This window comes from Chiroxiphia lanceolata, chromosome 18 (genome assembly GCF_009829145.1).
Source record: "Chiroxiphia lanceolata isolate bChiLan1 chromosome 18, bChiLan1.pri, whole genome shotgun sequence".
NCBI lineage: Eukaryota > Metazoa > Chordata > Aves > Passeriformes > Pipridae > Chiroxiphia > Chiroxiphia lanceolata.
The window spans coordinates 4,156,412-4,175,957 of record NC_045654.1 but is presented as its reverse complement, the minus strand read 5'-3'; the positions used below and the strand labels follow the sequence as shown (position 1 = coordinate 4,175,957).

The 19,546-nt window shown below is 42.8% G+C and overlaps 1 protein-coding gene across 2 annotated transcripts in view; it reads left to right on the top strand.

Annotated features, from left to right (window-relative positions):
* Positions 1 to 17,246, top strand: part of GCN1 (GCN1 activator of EIF2AK4) — a 40,282-nt gene extending 23,036 nt beyond the window's left edge. The window contains exons 33-58 of one of the 2 annotated variants that reach the window (XM_032706292.1): positions 76 to 270; positions 462 to 708; positions 1,161 to 1,282; positions 1,591 to 1,705; positions 2,196 to 2,375; positions 2,699 to 2,919; positions 3,631 to 3,699; positions 3,826 to 3,964; positions 4,057 to 4,253; positions 4,593 to 4,735; positions 5,507 to 5,624; positions 5,778 to 5,993; positions 6,333 to 6,497; positions 6,890 to 7,051; positions 7,502 to 7,594; positions 7,833 to 7,976; positions 8,923 to 9,192; positions 9,302 to 9,415; positions 9,940 to 10,170; positions 10,788 to 10,981; positions 11,537 to 11,651; positions 12,699 to 12,795; positions 13,613 to 13,758; positions 14,349 to 14,453; positions 15,730 to 15,948; positions 16,538 to 17,246. In XM_032706292.1, the coding sequence (XP_032562183.1) occupies positions 76 to 270; positions 462 to 708; positions 1,161 to 1,282; positions 1,591 to 1,705; positions 2,196 to 2,375; positions 2,699 to 2,919; positions 3,631 to 3,699; positions 3,826 to 3,964; positions 4,057 to 4,253; positions 4,593 to 4,735; positions 5,507 to 5,624; positions 5,778 to 5,993; positions 6,333 to 6,497; positions 6,890 to 7,051; positions 7,502 to 7,594; positions 7,833 to 7,976; positions 8,923 to 9,192; positions 9,302 to 9,415; positions 9,940 to 10,170; positions 10,788 to 10,981; positions 11,537 to 11,651; positions 12,699 to 12,795; positions 13,613 to 13,758; positions 14,349 to 14,453; positions 15,730 to 15,948; positions 16,538 to 16,663 (4,143 nt within the window). In that variant the 3' untranslated portion in view covers positions 16,664 to 17,246. Of the gene's footprint in view, positions 1 to 75; positions 271 to 461; positions 709 to 1,160; positions 1,283 to 1,590; positions 1,706 to 2,195; positions 2,376 to 2,698; positions 2,920 to 3,630; positions 3,700 to 3,825; positions 3,965 to 4,056; positions 4,254 to 4,592; positions 4,736 to 5,506; positions 5,625 to 5,777; positions 5,994 to 6,332; positions 6,498 to 6,889; positions 7,052 to 7,501; positions 7,595 to 7,832; positions 7,977 to 8,922; positions 9,193 to 9,301; positions 9,416 to 9,939; positions 10,171 to 10,787; positions 10,982 to 11,536; positions 11,652 to 12,698; positions 12,796 to 13,609; positions 13,759 to 14,348; positions 14,454 to 15,729; positions 15,949 to 16,537 lie in introns of both variants that reach the window. The other variant, XM_032706291.1, reaches the window with a different exon arrangement.
* The last annotated feature ends 2,300 nt before the right edge of the window (positions 17,247 to 19,546 follow it).

Below are 19,546 nucleotides of genomic sequence, written 5' to 3'. Positions count from 1 at the left end.
AAACAAGTCCACTGAGCATAGCAAATCTCATTCTGAGTGGACTCTAGTGGCAAGTTCTGTGGTTTTGTTTTTCAGGACAATGTTAACTCTCTCTTGCCAGTGTTTGAAGAATTCCTGAAAAATGCTCCTAATGATGCCAGCTATGATGCTGTCAGGCAAAGTGTGGTCATTCTGATGGGGTCACTGGCAAAACATCTGGACAAGAGTGACCCTAAAGTGAAACCAATTGTTGGCAAACTGATAGCAGCCTTGTCCACCCCATCTCAGCAGGTAGGTGCCTTCTGGGAGGAGTTCTCAGGTTCCCCACAGAGACAGTTTAACACTAGGATACTTTTAGGAATGTCAGAGAGATGAAAAACGGTTCTGGTGACAGAAAGGTGTCATTGGGGGTGCAGTCTAGGGGGGGAGTTATGTTAGTGATGAATATTTAGTGGTCTGATGGCTGGTGGATTGTTTTACAGGTTCAGGAGTCAGTGGCAAGCTGTTTACCACCTCTGGTGCCTGCCATTAAGGAGGACGCAGGAGGAATGATCCAGAAGCTGATGCAGCTGCTTTTGGAGTCTGATAAGTACGCTGAGCGCAAAGGTGCAGCCTATGGGCTGGCAGGGCTGGTCAAAGGCCTGGGCATCCTGTCTCTCAAGCAGCAGGAGATGATGACCACGCTGACCGACGCCATCCAGGACAAGAAGAACTTCCGCCGGCGGGAGGGTAAGAGACAAAAGCTTTTCCCTCCAGAGATACCCGATATTTCTCTGTACCCACTACCACTCTGGTCAGATGAAGTGCTTGCACCCTTGTGCTTGGCTTAGCTACATTTATTTCACTAAAGTTTGAAGAGAAAGAAGTGGGAAGTGACTATTTTGAGGCCATAAAATTGCTCTGTTCACATCGTGGTGGAAGAAAGGTTTCTGGTGCTAGACCATACACATGTGCCCCTCCCTCCTGTTTTCAGAGGCAGGTTTTGCTGGGGGGGCTCCTTTTCTGAGGTCACAAATCCCCACTACAGCACAAGCCACAAGGGCAAGAAAGCAAGAGACTTTAAACTGTGAGATTTTAAGTGCTTCTGGAGGAATTGTCAGATACTTTGCAAACCATTTTCTTTTTCCATCCGCTTTATATGAAGTTGTATTTTCCTCTGACTGTGCTTTTTGGGTTTTTAGGGGCTCTGTTTGCCTTCGAGATGCTCTGCAGCATGCTTGGGAAGCTCTTTGAGCCCTATGTGGTTCATGTGCTGCCTCACTTGCTGCTTTGTTTTGGAGATGGGAACCAGTATGTGCGAGAGGTAAGTACCTTCACTTTCTGCAATCACAGAGCATTAAGAGAAAAACAAATGGAATGGTTATGAATCCTGTTTGTAACCAGGCAAATTGAGAAGATGACCTATCCCTTGAGATACCACTAATAACAATTTGATCTTCTTAATAACTGAAAGCATCTGATTTCATTGGCCATTAATTGGGAGCTACTTAGCCAGCTGCATCATTGTGCTGAGACACTATTTACATGAAGGCTTTGTTCCCAGTGAGTCTCAGAGGAAGGGAAAAAACACGTGTTGTGTCACAGTTTGTGAGTGTTCTCTTCTCCTTGGAGGCTGCAGATGACTGTGCCAAAGCCGTGATGAGCAATCTGAGTACTCATGGAGTGAAGCTGGTTTTGCCATCACTTCTCGCAGCCCTAGAAGAGGAATCTTGGAGAACTAAAGCTGGTATGGAGCAATATCTGACTGACAAGATGAGACTAACTCACAGTGCCCTTCTCTGTCATTCCCCTCGTGCATTCCATCATCCCTACAGGTGGCTGCGATGGTTTATTATCTGTGGAACTTTTAGAGCTTTTGAGATACAAATGAGTTCTCTGACACATTTGGGCAACCTTTTTTTCCCCTCAGCATATTCCAGGGACAGCTTGTACCTCAGAGAGAGGTACTCTCTATAGAGACAGTTTGTGTCTCTATAGAAGTACACCAGAATCTGGAATTTTCCTCCCACACTTCTTTTACCTAGTACAAAAGAAAAAAAAAGTATTTTTTAGTGTCTTTAGGTGTCATAGAGTGGCTTGATGCATTTCAGCCTTTCTTTGTCTTCTTCAGCTGGTAGATTTGAATGTGATTATCTTCTCGTATCAGTTCTTAATGCTGTGTATTGTTTCGTGTTTTGTCTTGTCTTTTTTCATTTTTTTGTGTACTTTGTGCACAGGCTCAGTGGAACTGCTGGGGGCTATGGCATACTGTGCTCCCAAACAGCTCTCCTCCTGCTTACCCAACATCGTGCCCAAGCTCACTGAAGTGCTGACAGATTCCCACGTGAAGGTGCAGAATGCAGGGCAGCAGGCTCTCAGGCAGATTGGGTCTGTCATCAGGAACCCAGAGATCCTGGGTAAGAATTGCCTGCATCTCTAATGTCCTGACATGACAGTGGTTTATAACAGCAAGATTTAGGTTCAAATGCAAATCTGTATAGGAATTAAACTACTCCTACGGAAGTATAACATGCAAGCTTGACAGCTTGTCTGCTTCCAGGCTTTTTAAATGCTCCTGTCCCTTTTGTGGCTGGTGTTAATAGGGTTTCCTCTGTCCCTGTGCTGCTGGTTCCTTTAGAAGGATCTAAAACATCCCATGAGAGAACACCAGCTCAGCCTGACAATGCATGTTTGGTTAGGTACAAATAAAGCTTTTTCTCTCCCTTTAAAAAATGTTCAGCAATCGCTCCAGTTCTGTTGGATGCTCTCACTGACCCCTCCAGGAAGACCCAGAAGTGTCTGCAGACTCTGCTGGATACCAAATTTGTCCATTTCATTGATGCTCCATCCTTAGCACTGATCATGCCAATTGTTCAGAGAGCTTTTCAAGATCGTTCCACAGACACCAGGAAAATGGCTGCCCAGATCATTGGGAACATGTACTCCCTGACTGACCAGAAGGTGTGGTGCTAAAAATGCTCTCTAACTGTATTACTCTAATACATTACTGGTAGAGGATGACAGACAGGCCCTAAAAAGAATTTATTTGGCTTGGAGATTTTCCTGTTAAGGTAGGAAATATTAGCATCCATGCAGATTCTTTAATTAAATGTATATAAATGAACAGATCATGACTGAAGACAGTGACAGTTCTCAGATGCTTAAGACTGTCTGCTCTGTGCTTTGGTCACCTAGTTAGTACCATATTTATCCCTGCAAAAAGGTCTTGCAATTTTTACTATATAAGAAATGACTTAACAGACAAACAAGTGAAGCACAGATCAGCTGCTTACAAATGGATCCAGGGTTTGTTTGAAAAGTATTTGTAGGACCTGAATGTAGGCTTAAGATCTATGTTTAATTTTTGTGCTGATAATCTCTACATTTAAACCTTGTGTAAATGTTAACAGTGTTGGATTTTCCTTAGACAGAAACTGCTGGGTTGTGAGTGAGCATAGAAAAGGTTTTGATTTGTACAGAACTGGTGTTGTTTCTTGGACTTGCAGAACAACTCACTGTGCTAATTTGCAGGATTGTGAAAGCAACTGATTAAACTCTCAGGATACTAGGGATGTTTGCTAATAATAAGGGGTGAATGTCCTTTACAAGAAGGTGACTTATGGTTTTCCTCATTTTGAATCCGGTTCTTACTCTCTGGGTTCTTTTTTTCAGGATCTGGCTCCGTACCTGCCCAGTGTGACTCCTGGACTGAAAGCATCTCTGCTGGATCCTGTTCCTGAAGTAAGTCTTTTGTACAAAGTTTTTCTTTCAGTCCATTAGGCTGGACACTGTCCTAACCAGTCTGACACATCTGTTGTAGGAGCTCTGAGTGGGTGTGTTGCAGATCTCTGTTTCTCTTGTCTGTAGGTGCGCACAGTGTCTGCAAAGGCACTGGGAGCCATGGTGAAGGGGATGGGAGAGTCGTGCTTTGAGGATTTGTTGCCGTGGCTGATGGAGACACTGACATATGAGCAGAGCTCAGTGGATCGCTCTGGTGCTGCTCAAGGTAGGGACAGCCATGTCTGAATCTCCTTTTAAACCAGATTAGCTGCTTGTTTCTTGTGTGTAAAAGCTCTGTTCCCTGCTTTTTTTCCTCAGGTCTGGCTGAAGTTATGGCTGGTTTAGGGGTAGAAAAGCTGGAGAAACTTATGCCAGAGATTGTAGCTACTGCCAGTAAAGTGGATATTGCTCCACATGTACGAGATGGTTATATCATGATGTTCAACTACCTGCCAATTACCTTTGGAGATAAGTTCACTCCCTATGTTGGACCCATCATTCCTTGTATCCTTAAGGTATGTAGCAGACATGAAGAATTTTATTTATTAAAGGATTAAAAAAAAAAGCCTCCAGAGTGTTTTTAAGTATCATTTCCAGTAATTGTGGGACATGTCAGAAAAAAAAGGGGGACTTTAAATTATAAAAATTATTTTTTCTTCCAAGTTGTTTGCTTGCTGTCTTTCATTTTTAGTCACCAGCCATTTCTTGAAATCACCTTTGTGCATTCACAACTCCCCAGTTCATTTGCTTTTCACGGCTGAGAGAGAAAAACATAGGTTTGTTTTCCTCCAGTAGCTTTTGTGTATTGTGCTGAACCCCCCAGTTTTCAGAGCCCCTTTTGTGTCTGTGTTCAGGCTCTGGCAGACGAGAACGAGTTCGTGCGGGACACGGCGCTGCGGGCGGGGCAGCGCATCATCAGCATGTACGCCGAGACAGCCATCGCGCTGCTCCTGCCACAGCTCGAGGATGGCCTGTTTGATGACCTCTGGAGGATAAGGTAAGGGATAACCAGCTTATCCACAGACATTTCTTTTCCGTGGATGAAAAACTAGTGTGATTTAGACTCTGCATTGCTCCTCAAGGAAACGCAGAGAACCTCCCAGGAAGCAAAATCAAGCGCGTCTTTTTGCTTGTTGATTTGAGTATGATGCCTTATAACACTGAGGCTGCAAAGCCCTGCCAGCCTGGATCAGGTTTCCAGATACCTGCAGAGCATCCCTGCTGGATTATTAATTCTGGTGGTGACTGAAATGCACTTCCAAGGCAGTTGATTTGGCAATATTTAGCCCTCATGTATTGTTTTTCATTTTTCCAAATGCTGAGTAAGTTATTGTTCTCCTGTGTATGGAAATGTGCAGTGGAGAGCTCACAGCTGATAGTAGTTGCTCAAAAATTAGTTGCACTAAATGATTTGTGTCAGCTGAGTGCTGCTAAGTGCTGTTACCCCAGGTGAATGTCATTTGGGTTGAGACAGATGCTGGCAATGTCTTGCTCCTTTTTAGAAGCCAGGCTGTTCTCAGATTCGTTGCTTTGATTTGGAAATTCTCCCAGCCTTTCCAGTTTGGAATTCATTCCTTCCCTTTCTCTTTAGCATGCTGCTTTCAGCCATGTTGGCAGACTGGTGTTACACATCAGCCTCTGCAGTGTTTCAGTGCTGACACAGCTCTGCCTCACATTTGGCTCCCGTCTGTAGCTGATGTCCTGTCAGATTTTGACAGGTACCGTCTGAGTGCCCTGTTTGTAACACTTGACTTGCTCCTGTTGGCAGGTTTAGCTCAGTTCAGCTCCTTGGAGATCTTCTATTCCATATCTCAGGAGTCACTGGAAAAATGACCACAGAAACTGCCTCAGAGGATGACAACTTTGGAACAGCCCAGTCAAACAAGGTAAAGCTGTTCGTGTGTGTTGTGCTTTTATTTCTTTTTTAATTCTCTTACTTTAAATCAGCATGGAAAGCCTGCTGGAAAGACAGATTGAGTAATCATGTATTTTTGTAAGTTTCATGAGTGGCTAATACAATTTATGCTGTTTCTTTTCAGGCTATTATTAATGCTCTGGGAGTGGAGAGGAGGAACAGGGTGCTGGCAGGGCTGTACATGGGCCGCTCTGACACCCAGCTGGTGGTGCGCCAGGCCTCCTTGCATGTCTGGAAGATTGTTGTCTCAAACACTCCTCGCACGCTGCGTGAAATTTTGCCAACACTCTTTGGGCTTCTGCTGAAATTCCTGGCCAGTACTTGTGCAGATAAGCGAACGGTGAGAAATGGAGTTGCACCTTCCTCTTTCTGCAGGTGACTCTAGAAACTGATTCCTGAGGAACACAGGATAATTCTTCCCTATAAATCACTTCAAAGCTGTCATCACTTTAAGTGTTCTGAGCATGAGCATGTCTGAGTTCTGTGTTTGCTGAAGGCAACTGTGATGAGAGTAAAACTAATTTTTCTGTGGTTATTTGTAATAGTAGTGTTTCCGTTCCTACTGCTCTGTCCGTACTGTGAACAGTAAGTTATGATCAGAAGTTAACATTTTCTTAAGTTTCACCTTCTTAAGTTTTATAAAAAGGAAAATAGTTAATTAATACATTTTTGGGGACAGGTTGCAGCACGGACATTAGGAGACCTTGTCCGAAAGTTAGGAGAGAAGATCCTTCCTGAAATCATTCCTATCCTGGAAGATGGGCTGAAGTCAGACAAGAGTGATGAGAGACAAGGAGTCTGCATCGGGTTGAGCGAGATCATGAAATCGACCAGCAGGGATGCGGTGAGTTAGATGTTCCAGGGGGAAATTCTCAGTTTCCAAGGTATTTATGTTATGGTGCAGGTATTGCACTTTAGACAGAATAATACAGATAGTGCTGGACTTGTTCTGTGGACTGAATTCAGGGCTTATAACTACACTGAGTTGCTGTTCAGGCAAATGTATGGATTTGTATCTGTTGGTAAATTCTAACATTGCACAGTTCTGACTTATATGAAAATCTTCCACTAGGTAGCCTTAGAGCACTGCAGCTTGTTTGTACTGAGTAACTCTGCTTGTCTGCCAATATATTTCAATTAAACTGCAATTTAGTTTCAGTTGTGCAAATTCTGCATTCTTCACTAGGATAAATGTGACTGTTGTGCTTTAGGTATTCTGTAATTTTACCTCTTCAGGTTCTGCTTTTCTCCGAGTCCCTGGTTCCTACAGTGAGAAAAGCACTGTGTGACCCTCTGGAAGAAGTCCGTGAGGCTGCAGCCAAAACATTTGAACAGCTGCACTCAACAATTGGCCATCAGGCTCTTGAAGACATCCTGCCCTTCTTGCTGAAGCAGCTGGTGAGCATTGCTCAGCATTAGTCAACAACCTGATTAATGATGCTGTGGGACAAGTTTTGAATAATTTACTTAAAGGAGAAGGAGGATTTTAGATGCAGACCTTCCAGGGAATGGCAGCAATATTTTGTCTCCTCCATGGAGTCATCCCAGCCATTGGTAGGAAGGATTTTGTGGCTAAAGCTTAGGCCTAAAAGTTGCTACACCTGGCTGTGCTATGGAATTGCCATTGTCACCTGCTTAAGTTGCTTGGCCACCATGCCTGAAATGGAAGGTCTTTCTAATGTGACAGAGGAGTGTGGTTTTGGTCTTGCTATGTAGTAAGAGAACATTTTTCAATAGAAGGGCTGGTTTTGGTTATATGATCACAGGGTAAATTGTCCCTTGAAACAGGGTTTAGCTCGGTGTGTCACAGGTGATTTCTCAGGTTTGTCACTTTCTCTTTCCCTGTAGGATAATGAAGAGACAGCTGACTTTGCTGTGGATGGTCTTAAACAAGTTATGGCTGTCAAGAGCCGTGTGGTGCTGCCTTACTTGGTGCCAAAGGTACAACGGGAAACAAATTTTTAACTTCATATCTGTGCTGTTTCTTCTGCTTGCTGCCTGTTTTCTTTGGACCAATATGGCAAAAGGAAGATCATAATTTGAAATTTTCTTCTGATTTTAAGCTCAAAACATTGTAATTCGGGTTGTGATGCATAAATTTTTCATGTTGTAGGTGAAGTGAGATTCCTTCTGAAAAAACTTTGTCTCATTTTTGGTGTTATTTTTTTGGGTTTTGTAGCTGACTACCCCTCCAGTGAACACCCGTGTGCTGGCTTTCCTCTCCTCAGTGGCAGGGGACGCTCTGACACGGCACTTGAGTGTCATCCTGCCTGCCATGATGTCTGCACTCAAAGAGAAGCTGGGCACCAGTGAAGAGCAATTGGCAAGTAGCACAGCTCAGCTCTTTGTTGTGACAGGTTGCCTGAACATAGTGCATCAGGTTTACTTCCCAGCCCAGAATCTGTGTTCTCTAGATTCACAGATTGCATGTTTAATTCAGTCCATTAGCTTCTCCAGGATGAGTCTTTTTGCCTGGTGGCATATTGTGAGTCAAAAAACGTATGCTTTCCAAATCTATTTGTATCCATTTAAAAGTCTCTTTGGCCTGCTACAAGACACAATTCTCAGTTTACTTATTCCTGGAGAACTGCCAGAGTGTCTAGTTAACTTCATATTTATTCTTGGTGTAGAAGACTGAGAGATTAAAGGGCTGCAGGAAGGAAATCTCCTGTTTTGCATGCAGCACTCCTCCTGTACTGCTTTCCAAAACATCTGGTGTTTGGACTCCAGAGAACATCCTGGAGTTGAGACTGCGGACAGACATGTACATAATCAGTCAGTGAATTAGGAATGAGTGGCAGAGTCCTGTTGTCTGTCTGCCGTGGATGCCCATTAGATCAGCTTCTAGCCCCAAGTCTGCCTGGAGATCTCTCATGTACCCACAGATGTGCTTGTAATTAGTGTTATGACTCACAGCATTAAACTACCTAGATCAGAAGAATGTTATCTGACAAGACTCACAGTCTGTCTTGGATGAGTAAGATGGGGAAGACTGAACTGCTCTTAATTTTTGTAAATTAGCCCTCCTGTAGCTGGTGCAGCAATCAGTTCAGCAGAGTTTGGTCACTTGGTAAATGTTAAGAATTGGTCAGAAACCTGTGTCTGCTCCAGGACTGAGTCAAGCTTTTAGTGGTGATGTTAGCAGCTATTTAATGAGAAACAATTAGCAAGTGAGGTGTGTCGTAGTATTTCTCTAAGAGAAAATGCTGGGGCTAAATCTGGCTTTGTTCTGTTTGAGAGCTAATGTAAAGTTAATTTGGACTCTTCAGGAGATGGCAAACTGCCAGTCTGTAATCCTGTCTGTGGAAGATGATGTTGGACAAAGAATTATAACTGAAGATTTGCTAGAAGCTACCCGCAGCCCTGAGCTGGGCATGAGACAGGCAGCAGCTGTCATGCTGAATATCTACTGCTCCAAGACAAAAGCAGACTACACTGGTCACCTCAGGAGCTTGGTTTCGGGCTTGATTCGTCTGTTTAATGACACCAACCCTGTGGTTCTGAATGAAAGCTGGGATGCGCTTAATTCCATCACCAAGGTGAGAGGCGTCTCAAAAAGGTGATGGGGTAATGCCTGGCCTGAGAAGGCTTCACAAAGAACATGGATGCCATGTTGCCTCATCTTTGTCTCTTCCCTCTCTTCTGCAGAAATTAGATGCTGGGAACCAGCTTGCTCTCATTGAGGACCTGCACAGGGATATCCGGATTGTAGGGAATGAGGCCAAGGGGGACCATGTGCCGGGATTCTGTATTCCTAAGAAGGTAAAGGATCAGAATGGATGTGAATTCATCACAGCCACAAGACACCCACCTCTGGGGAGAGCTGACTGATATGACTTTACAGCTCTTAAAAGCAGCAACTATTTGGGCATTCCAAACCTGTGTGTTGGAGAGACTTTTTGTAGGTTACAGCTCTCCTGAGTTACCCTCCAGAAGAGTCCTCTTGTAATGAGGTCTCTGACAATTCTGTTATGCATGTAAGTCATGGTCACTGGCTGCTTTTTGTGGGCGAGTAACGCTGGACTTCTGTGCCAAATTTCTCTGGTTTAAAAATTCCCTGAGCTGCCACCACTTTCCTCATAGCAACTGGCTTAGTAAAGCAGAGAGGCATGAAATCAAACCAAATAAAAGTGGGTCTGTCAATGTGGAATCAGGCAGCTGAAGGTCAACAGGAAATTGAGAGAAACCCTCCAAGTTTGTGCATCTGGTGTATAATGGGAGCAAAAATAAGGTACATATTTTTTGCATCTTAGCTTCTAAGCTCTCTTATCCGATTTTCGTGACAGGGAGTGACTTCCATACTCGTGGTGCTGCGGGAAGGTGTTTTAACGGGTAATCCAGAGCAGAAGGAGGAGGCAGCAAAGGCCTTAGGGCTGGTTATTAAGCTGACTTCTGCTGAAGCTCTTAAACCATCTGTGGTGAGCATCACTGGGCCGCTTATTCGAATTTTGGGAGATCGGTTCAGCTGGAATGTCAAGGTGGCTCTGCTTGAAACATTAAGCCTGCTTTTAGCTAAGGTAAGATTCAAAGTATTGGTGGTTTGTGAACATTTTCCGTGATAACCTTCAGAAATATCTGTTGCTGTTCATGTAAATACAGCTGGGATGCCTGCTGCTGTGGATTTGATATTTAGGAATAGCACTGTAACTGGATTGCATTCTTCCAGCAGCTTCTGGCCTACCAAAAAAGCCCCCAGTGCTGAATCACTGGTCTTTTTATAAATATTGCTAAATGCTGATCCCATTTTCCAGTGATTAAAGCCCACCATGTAATTAATCTCTCCTGTGTCCACCATTTTTATGAATTGTTAAGTGCAAAGATCTTATGTATCTTTGAAGTAAGCTGAGCTTTTATTCAGTGCTCTGTATACAAAAGGCTGTTCATGACTCTAAAATCTCTCAGCGTTACCCTTGTATTTCAGCATGCAGAAAATAAGATTAAATTTGAAAAGGTTAATGGTTTTGTGGTAAATTATTGTTTCATGTTTTTCCTCTTTTAGTAGCACATTAGATCTAACAGGGGCTCTCTGATAACAAACTGCTGTAGTAGAGGTCATGCTGTTTCCAGGCTTTGATCTCCAGTTGCTGTTTCAGACTTGACCCCACCACTTCCCATTTTTCCATCTCTGGAATAGGTTGAGATTGCCCTGAAACCATTTTTGCCCCAGTTGCAAACAACCTTCACCAAAGCTCTACAAGACTCAAACCGTGCTGTTCGTCTTAAAGCTGCCGATGCTCTGGGCAAACTCATTGTCATCCACGTCAAAGTGGATCCTCTCTTTACGGAGCTCCTGAATGGAATTCGTTCCAGCGATGACTCTGCCATCAGGTAAGCTGCAGGTGATGGCTCAGATTTCCCTGCTGACTAAGGGTAAAAGAAAGGGCTGGGATGGATGAACAAAACCCCCAATTCTGAGAGTAACATGTCAGTGAAAGCAGTTAACTGTTATCCGAGGGTTGTAAAAAGTGTGGATGATGGAGCCTGCCTGGGTCAGAAGCTGAGCTGTGAGTGTGTTTGGGAGAAGCAGTCCTTGATGTCTTCCCAGTTCTCCTCTCTCCTGTGCACCCCCAGCAGCCCACTTTCAGATAAAAGACACTATCAACTGCCAGTCTGAGCTGAAGTAGTGCAGCTGTTCTTGTATCCTAAGGGCACACAGCCCTAAGAAATGGACTTCCTGACTTGAGAATTTTTTTAATGTTTAAACAGTCAGAAAATATCTATGGTGTAACAGACAGACACAAGTACAGAAACATGGAAGTACTCTCTAGGATGGAGTTTTCAGCAGTGCACAGAGAGGATCAGTCTCCCAAAGTGTAAGGCATATCAGTGTAATTGCTGTGCAAGAATTTGCTGCAGGTACCCAGAGCAAAATTTCTCTTCCAGGGACACAATGCTGCAAGCACTGCGGTTTGTGACACGAGGAGCTGGTGCAAAAGTAGATGCTGCAATTAGGAAGAATATCAGCACGGTGCTTCTCGGGATGCTGGGACACGATGAGGTACTGCTTCAGCCAGCTGCAGAGGACCCCTGCTGTAGACAGTCTTTCTCTTACATTTAAGATCTGAACCTTCTAACAGAGTTATTTTCTAAAATAACTTCTGAGGAAATTCCTAATGATGTAGTCAGGAGCAAGAATTGGAGATCCCTGGCCAGTCCCTGGTAACTCTGAAAATCTGCCAGTTTAATGTTTCCTTGGCAACTGCTTATGTGGGTTTGACCTGTAGCTCCTCACCAACAGGTTTGAGCCAGCTATACACTCAGGATTTGCTTTTCATCTTGGAGAAAACCTGCAGTACCCTCCCTGTGAGCACGGATCTGTGTTTGAAGCCTCTCAGCTGGGGTTTATTGTTCAGTGTGAGAAATTTTTCAAATAATGGCAGATTTTTCTCCAACAAGCAAGAAGCTCTCCAAGTTTAATGTAGGGTCTTTTTTATATGGCAGATAGCAACAGTAACATCTGTGAGATTAAAATTAATCATCTAATAATTTCTTTCTTATGTCAATCAGTGCAACAGACACGCAACTGTTGACATTCTAGAAATAGAAAAATTGAAACATTCCCATTGGGTTGTAAGTTTCAGTGAGAAGAGCAGTAATGGGATCCTCACATAAGGAAGCCAAAATAACAAGAGCCTGGGAGTGTTAAATTAAAAGTAGTAAGAGTTTATCACAGAGATGAGCTCATCCAGAGATGGCTAGAAGTAACACTTATAGTAAGTGAATCTAAAGTAAACTCTTGTGAACACATCTTTCAAAACATTCACTTTCATCTTTATGACTTTTCCATTTAACAAATGAGAATTTAGATAAGATCTGTAATTCTTCAGTCTCTGCTGGCTTTTTTGACCATGGATTTGGCTTTAAGTCCCATTATGTACAAGAAACCTTGTGAACTGACAAATCCACAGGGAGTAGGAGTGAAATATTTATTTCCTCCTTCTCTTTTTGTTTCCTGTCATCTTCTGGCACTTGCTCTGCTTGCTGCCTTCTTTCTCCCTGGTGTGTTGAGCTCAACCCGTGTTCCTGCTCTCCCATTCCTCCTCAGGACGCCACCCGCATGGCCTCGGCCGGCTGCCTCGCGGAGCTGTGCGCGTTCCTGTCGGACGAGGAGCTCAGCACTGTTCTCCACCAGCACTTACTGGGTAGGTGAAGCTGTTCACAGGGGCTGGAACTGATTCTGAAAGCAGGCAAGATTCCTTCTCAGCCACTGGTTCAGGCTTTGTGACTGAATCTCTGCTCTGTATTTTCTCGTGCGTTTCTTTACCCGTGGCTGTTCATTTGTGCACCCTGGTACACAGTGAGCACAGGTTGTCATTTGGGGATAACCAGACTCTTTTTTCCCTGGATTTGTTATCAGATGACTTGATAAAAGTACCAACATGGCTGAGTAATTGCTGGTGCTGACACAGAGAGGGTGGGAGGTGACAGGATGTTCAGGCAAGGGTGGACAAGGAGGGCCATCCCACCTTTTGGCTCATGGTAATTGCAGACCACATGTGATGGCTTCACATGCTTTTGAAGAATTGACCAATTTGCATCTAAGTTAGAAAAAACCCACGAATTTTATAGGAACTCTTAGTGTTTGGGAGTGCTATGGATTACTCTCCCCTGTGGGATTAAGAAGGGAATCTGTTAACTGGTATCAAATTACAAATGACTTTTACAATTTTATTAGAGTCAAAGCTTGTATAATTTTGAAACCATCAGAAGTACTTGAGTTGAACAAGAGAGTCCCTTGTTTGTGTGTGCTTCCCTGTCTGCCCAGGTGCTGTTCCTGCCTGGTACAGGTGTTGTGTTTTAGCTCTTTTTGGGAGGAGTGAAGGAAGCAAGGCATCCCTTTAGATGCTTCTTGTTTTTTCATTTTATGGCAGTGAATTGACAAACTGCCAAAGCCTCCTCAGATGAAGAGGAATGGATGGTGGGAGACTTGCCATAGTTCTCTTCTTTCCTCTGCAGCAGACGTGTCTGGCATCGACTGGATGGTGAGGCACGGCCGGAGCCTGGCTCTCTCCGTGGCTGTGAACGTTGCTCCTGGCAGGCTGTGTTCCCCCAAATACTACAACAGCGTTCAGGAGATGATCCTCAGCAACGCCACGGCCGACAGGGTGAGTCCTGCCTGAGGATGGGCACGAGCTCTTGTTGGGAGCAGCTTTGAAAGGTGTGTGACCAGGTTCTCTGTGTTGCCAAAGAGGACAAAAACCCCCAAGTGCCATCTGGAGGTTCTCCCTTGGCTAGGTGCAGTTTTTATGGTGAAATGACACAACTGTTCTGGTTCTTCAAGTTCTCATCTCTGTGGAGATGAAGATTAAATAATCTTCAACTGCAGAGTAGCTTTCACTGGGAGTAAATTCCACTTCTGTTTCCTTATGAAAGGTGCAATTCACAGGCCAGGTTTACAAGAAGAGCAAATTATTTGTTTTAGGAGGATTTTAAATCAGAGGTTGAATGAGTAGTTTGGGGTAGGGTCTTGGGGGCTTGGTGGGGCCTGCCACCTTATTCCGTCTGGCTCATGGTTGCATTGGGACTTTTTCATCATATCACCCAATAACATTAACCCACTGTTTTCCTGCTTTGATGCTGCTGTTCTTTTGAAAGATGGGTTTAGCCTTCCACAAAAGCTGACAGACCATGAGCCTGGTTATAAAGGCTGTTGAACTCTGCTGCAGTAACACCAATTCTTTTCTTTATGTTGAAGATCCCCATTGCAGTTAGTGGCATCAGAGGGATGGGCTTTCTCATGAAATACCACATGGAAGAGGGAGGCAACCTGCCTCCCAAACTTTCCAGCCTCTTTATTAAGGTAAGAATTTTTATGGTAACTACCTGGTGGTGTTCTCATGTGATCTGAATCTCTCTCTGAGCTAACTCATGAGTGCCTCTCTGTTAAATCTCTGAAAAATCTAAACATTTCTCTTTGTGGCAGAACACAGACAGAATCACTGTATCAGCCTGCTTTTGCAACTGTGGATACAATACTGCCTTCCCTGCTCTAAGATGGAAATTTGCTTTTGAGCTTTCTTTGCTAAACCTCGGGTCTGAATCTTATAAGTGCATTTTTCCCTTGCAGTAACAAGCAGCTGGCAAGGAAGCAGAGAAGAGTAGGGGGGAGCAGTTGGGTTTTAAGGTTGCTAAAGGTTAAAGGGCCTTTGTTAGAAATGCATCAAATATCAAACCTCACCTTACCTGAGAGTGTTGAAGTTAACACCTTTTTCAATTCCTACCTATTTAAGTATTCTACATCAAAATTCCTTTATTGGTTGTTCTATTTTTTTAGGTGTGTGGCTGGATTTCTTTGGTTTGTTTAGTTGTCTGCCCTCCCTGCACCCTCCACTCCCCCACTGTCCTTCTTGGTAGATGGGTAGATAGAGTGAGGGGTCATGCTGGAGCATGTTACATTTTCAAAGTTTACATTTCTTTGCAATTTACTTGAAAAACTACCAAACATACAAGTTGGCATGAGGCAGGCCAACATCCTTTAAAGCAGATTTTTGAAATCCTACTTTTATATATTAATATTGTAGTATTGTGTTAAAATATAAAATACCACAATAGTCACAATACCTTTATCACCCTATTAATAATGCACTTGACATTCAGATATTAGCTTTCATGTTTTAGGTGTGTTAAGATTAAATTAAAATACAAAGCTCTGATTTATTTTTTTTAATTTTAAAGTGAAATCTGCTGTTGAAATGCACCTTATACTCCAACCAGAGACTGACTTGGCCATTGCTGCTGAGTGAGTGTATTTTAGAGGTGCTGACACTATCAGCTTTTCTGCACTTAGTGGTCACTGTCATTTCCTGAGACAGTTGAGAGGAGCATGTGACACTCTCAACCACATATATAGAAATTTTCTTTGAAAAGGTGTTTTGCTTTCAAGGTTTGTTCTTCTCTTACACAGTTTAGTCAAACTTGTTGGTATCAAGCGTATCTCTTCTGTACCTGTGAGTTGAAAACTGTTCGCTTTTCTTAGTAGAGTTTAAAATACTTAAATTTGAAAAAAAATATAAACAACTGCTTTAAATACCTGTTCTTGGTATACTTGAATTTAATTGCACCTTTGTATCCTTCAGTGTCTTCAGAACTCATCCAGTGACATAAAATTAGTTGCAGAAAAGATGATTTGGTGGGCAAATAAAAGCCATCTTCCCCCACTGGATCCTCAGACAATTAAACCAATTCTCAAAGCGCTTCTGGACAACACAAAGGACAAAAACACCAGTGTAAGAGCCTACAGTGACCAGGCTATTGTCAACCTTCTGAAGATGAGAGCGGGTGAAGACGTGCTTGAGGTATGAGACACAAGGAAATGTCATTGTTGGTAGCAAGGCTGTGTCACCTCACTCTGCATTTGTCTGTGTGGTGCCTGCAGCCTCAGAATGTACTGGAAGTCTCTTATGAAGTAGGTGGAGTGGGACATTCCTATTTGCATTTGGGCCTTCAGCAGTATTCTCATGCTAAGCCCTGAAGAAATAAGTGATACTGATACTGTACAGCCCTACGGTGCAGCATTAATAGAATCAAGGCTTTTAACACACCCCCCATGTTTGACAAATGCCTTAAGCCTGCCCTGTGCTGGAGTTCCCTCAGCTGGCACTGATAATTTATTGCTTTGGCCACCTGTATGATCCCACTGCAGCAGCAGTGGTGCTCGGGGGTATTTTAGAATGGACTACTTCATGCATCCGTTTCCAGACCTGTTTTCTAAGTCTGACCTGCTTTTGGATAGTTCCCATGTCTGGAATTGTAAAACCAGATGAAGAATTTTGGTATACTTGAAAGATTTTTAGCTAAATACAGCTTGTAAGGCACTTATGCTTATTCTTACTTTGAGTGGTGTGTCGTGAGGAGTTGGTAATTGGTGCTGCCTTCCTTCCACAGTCGGTTTCCAAGATTTTAGATGCTGCCAGCCTGGAGCTCCTCAACGAGAGCTGCCGGCGGTCCCTGCGGAAGCTGGCTGGGCAGGCTGACTCCGAGGAACAGATTGATGACACCATCCTGACGTGATACGGCTCCAGGGGACACGGAAACACTGAACCAACCGCTGCATCAGCATTTCAACTCCAAACACCTACTTTAAATGTTTTCATTTTTGAAAATGTTAATTCTGACGGGATTTCAGGAAAAGGACTCCCAGAGAGTATTTTAGTATCAAATATACCAGAATAGCCTTAATTAGACCCACATTAGCTGAAAATTAAAAATTTGGTCCCCTTTATGAAACAGATAATGAGCAAGAGACAGACATACTAACCAGTACTGGTCAGCTGTGGCCAGTTGTGAGATGTGGCTAGAGCACATCAGGCTTAAACTCTGGTGACAGCTATTTCCTTTCCAAGGTTTGTGCAAAACCTCCAGTACTGGAAGTGTTGTTGGTCTTTCCACGCACCCTGGGAAGCAGGAATAGAACTCAGTGAAAGTTCAGTTGTATTGTTTTTGTGTACTGCTAACTTGCTGCTTGTGACGGTTCTGAAGACTGAAAATCCCTGTAAAACGAAGTATTTAAAATAGCCTTAGAAATCACAGATGGGAAAGGGGGATTAAATGCAGTCTGTTTAGAGAAGGAACATTTAATAAAGGCTCTGACTTTGATCCTGCTGCTGTAAACTGTTCTTTTCACAAATGCATTTGTCAACAAACTCGTACTGTGATTTACTTTTCGGACCTGCTTGTTTTAGGGGATACAGTTTGTAGAATGGGCAGCACTGTGGTCTGTAAAAATCTTTTGCAAAACTGAGGCAAGCCAGGATTTAAGGCCAAGCCAGAACTGACATTTAATGTAATTTGTAATTACTCCTATTGATTTCCAAAGCATTTTTGATGACAGACAGCTTTTCAGTTAACCAACTTGTGAAAAGCCTTCCGTGTTTAGGTCTTCAAAGGCTTCACAAGATACTTGGCACTTCCACCATTGGGTTTTTTGGTCATTGAGTTGTGCTGCTCCAAGAAAGTATTTTATTTTACCTGGCCAATATATATCTCTTTTTAAAAATTATTTTAATTTACTAATACCTTTTACGTTACTTGATGGAAATAGTGAGAATCTTGTTGCAGAATACAAATTTTTAGGAGGCAAAATGAGCTTTACATTCCATGCAGAGTAACAGTTAAGTGAGCCTTATCTATTTTCTGAAACTCACAGAAGCTGGTTGCACCTGAGGAGCCAGAGCTTTAAGATTTGTTGTTTCAAGTGGGTGGGTGGTGTGGGTGGTGTGTGGGGAATCTTTCTTGATTGTAACTCTGGATGGCTCAAACCATGGTGATGGGAGGACAGTACAGTATTATACATCATAAAATCTGAAAGCATAAAATGGAACCTCGTGGAACACACATTGTGCTAGAACCAATTTGTTGATTGCTGTGGCAGTAGCAGCAAACACAAAAACATTCAATTTTTACCATTTGCCTCAAACAGCAAGATACAGGCTCGAGTATTTGGGAATGCTGTGCTTTGTTCTGGTCAGAAGTACAAGAACCTGTCAAAAGGTTCTTGATGTTATGTCAGCTCCTGAGCCTGTGGTGTATCCTCCTGACAACAGGGAATTGCTGTAGGAGTCAGTGGAGAGGTGTTGGAAGGGACTTGGGAAAATCAGCCATTTTACCCTATATCTAAGATGGACTCTGTTCCAACTAAAGCATTCCAACCTAGCTGAATTCCACATAATTATTTTTTAGAGAATTGTAGGATGGAGATCTGATAACCTTTCTATGCCATCTATTTAATTACATAAACTTTTCAGACTGTCAGAACTTACCTCATGTCTAAAAAAAAAGAATCTTCCTTGCTGCTCCTTGAGTCCATTGCTGCTTGTCCTGTTCCCACAGACATTGAAAACAGTTTGTCAGTTTATTTTTGCAGCAACCACATTGTTACTTCAGCATTCTAAACTAAATAAGTTTAGATCTTCTAAGTATTTTCTCATAGATTTTCATGTTTTCTAAGCAAGGTCTGGGTGTTCTTTTGTTGCAACACTGCTGTGTTGTTGACATGTTATTTTGTGTTCAGCTGCAAACCCAAGCTACAAAATTACTCTGTAGCTAATTTTTTCTAATCTTGCATTTATGCATTTCACTATGTCTACACAACTGCAGCACTCCCCTTTTGGTCTGACTGAAATTGTGTTCTACTTATCACATTTAGCTGCATTCTGAAGGTGTTTTTTAATTCTCATTTTTGCCTTTCAAAATACTTGCAAATCTTAAACCATCTTAAAACTAAGTATTTTGCACTGAATTGGTAATAGAGTGAAAACTCAGCTAAATGCTCTTAAGGATTTGGCAGCTCAGGGCACTGGAATGAGTTTCATCTGTAACACATTAGTTGTGCTTTGGGATAACAGGAACAGCAGTTAAACCATGCAATGCAAAAACCTCTGCACTGAAACAGGTACAAAATGTTATGCCATTCAAAAGCTACTAAATAGATGGCAAAAAGCTCAGTTGTTGTACTGGAATCACTCACTCCATCACTGCAGACAGGAAGGAATGATAAAATGGCAAGTTTTGGGGAAGAATGGCTGTTTGAGCTCTTGTCTATGGGCACCCTGACTTACCTATTTTATATCTGATTCCAGTTGATGCCCCACATAAAAACATGGGAAAGAAAATTACAGTTAAAGAAAACCTTTTTTAAGAACTTGTTAATTTTTGCCAATAAGATCTTTTGTTACTTAGGGTATTTTGATGATTTGCAGTTCCAACTTAGGTGGCAGCAAGTGGAAAAAGTCAGTCATCTTCCCAAACAGCACCTGAATTTCTGCACTGAGCTTAGTTGTTTCTGAGAGGAAGGAGTGAAAGATAGGAGCTCACTTGCACTTATGGAGAATATGCTGATTTTTCAGTCACAGTGAAACACTGAATTTGGATTATGATAGCTACTTTTTGCTAAAC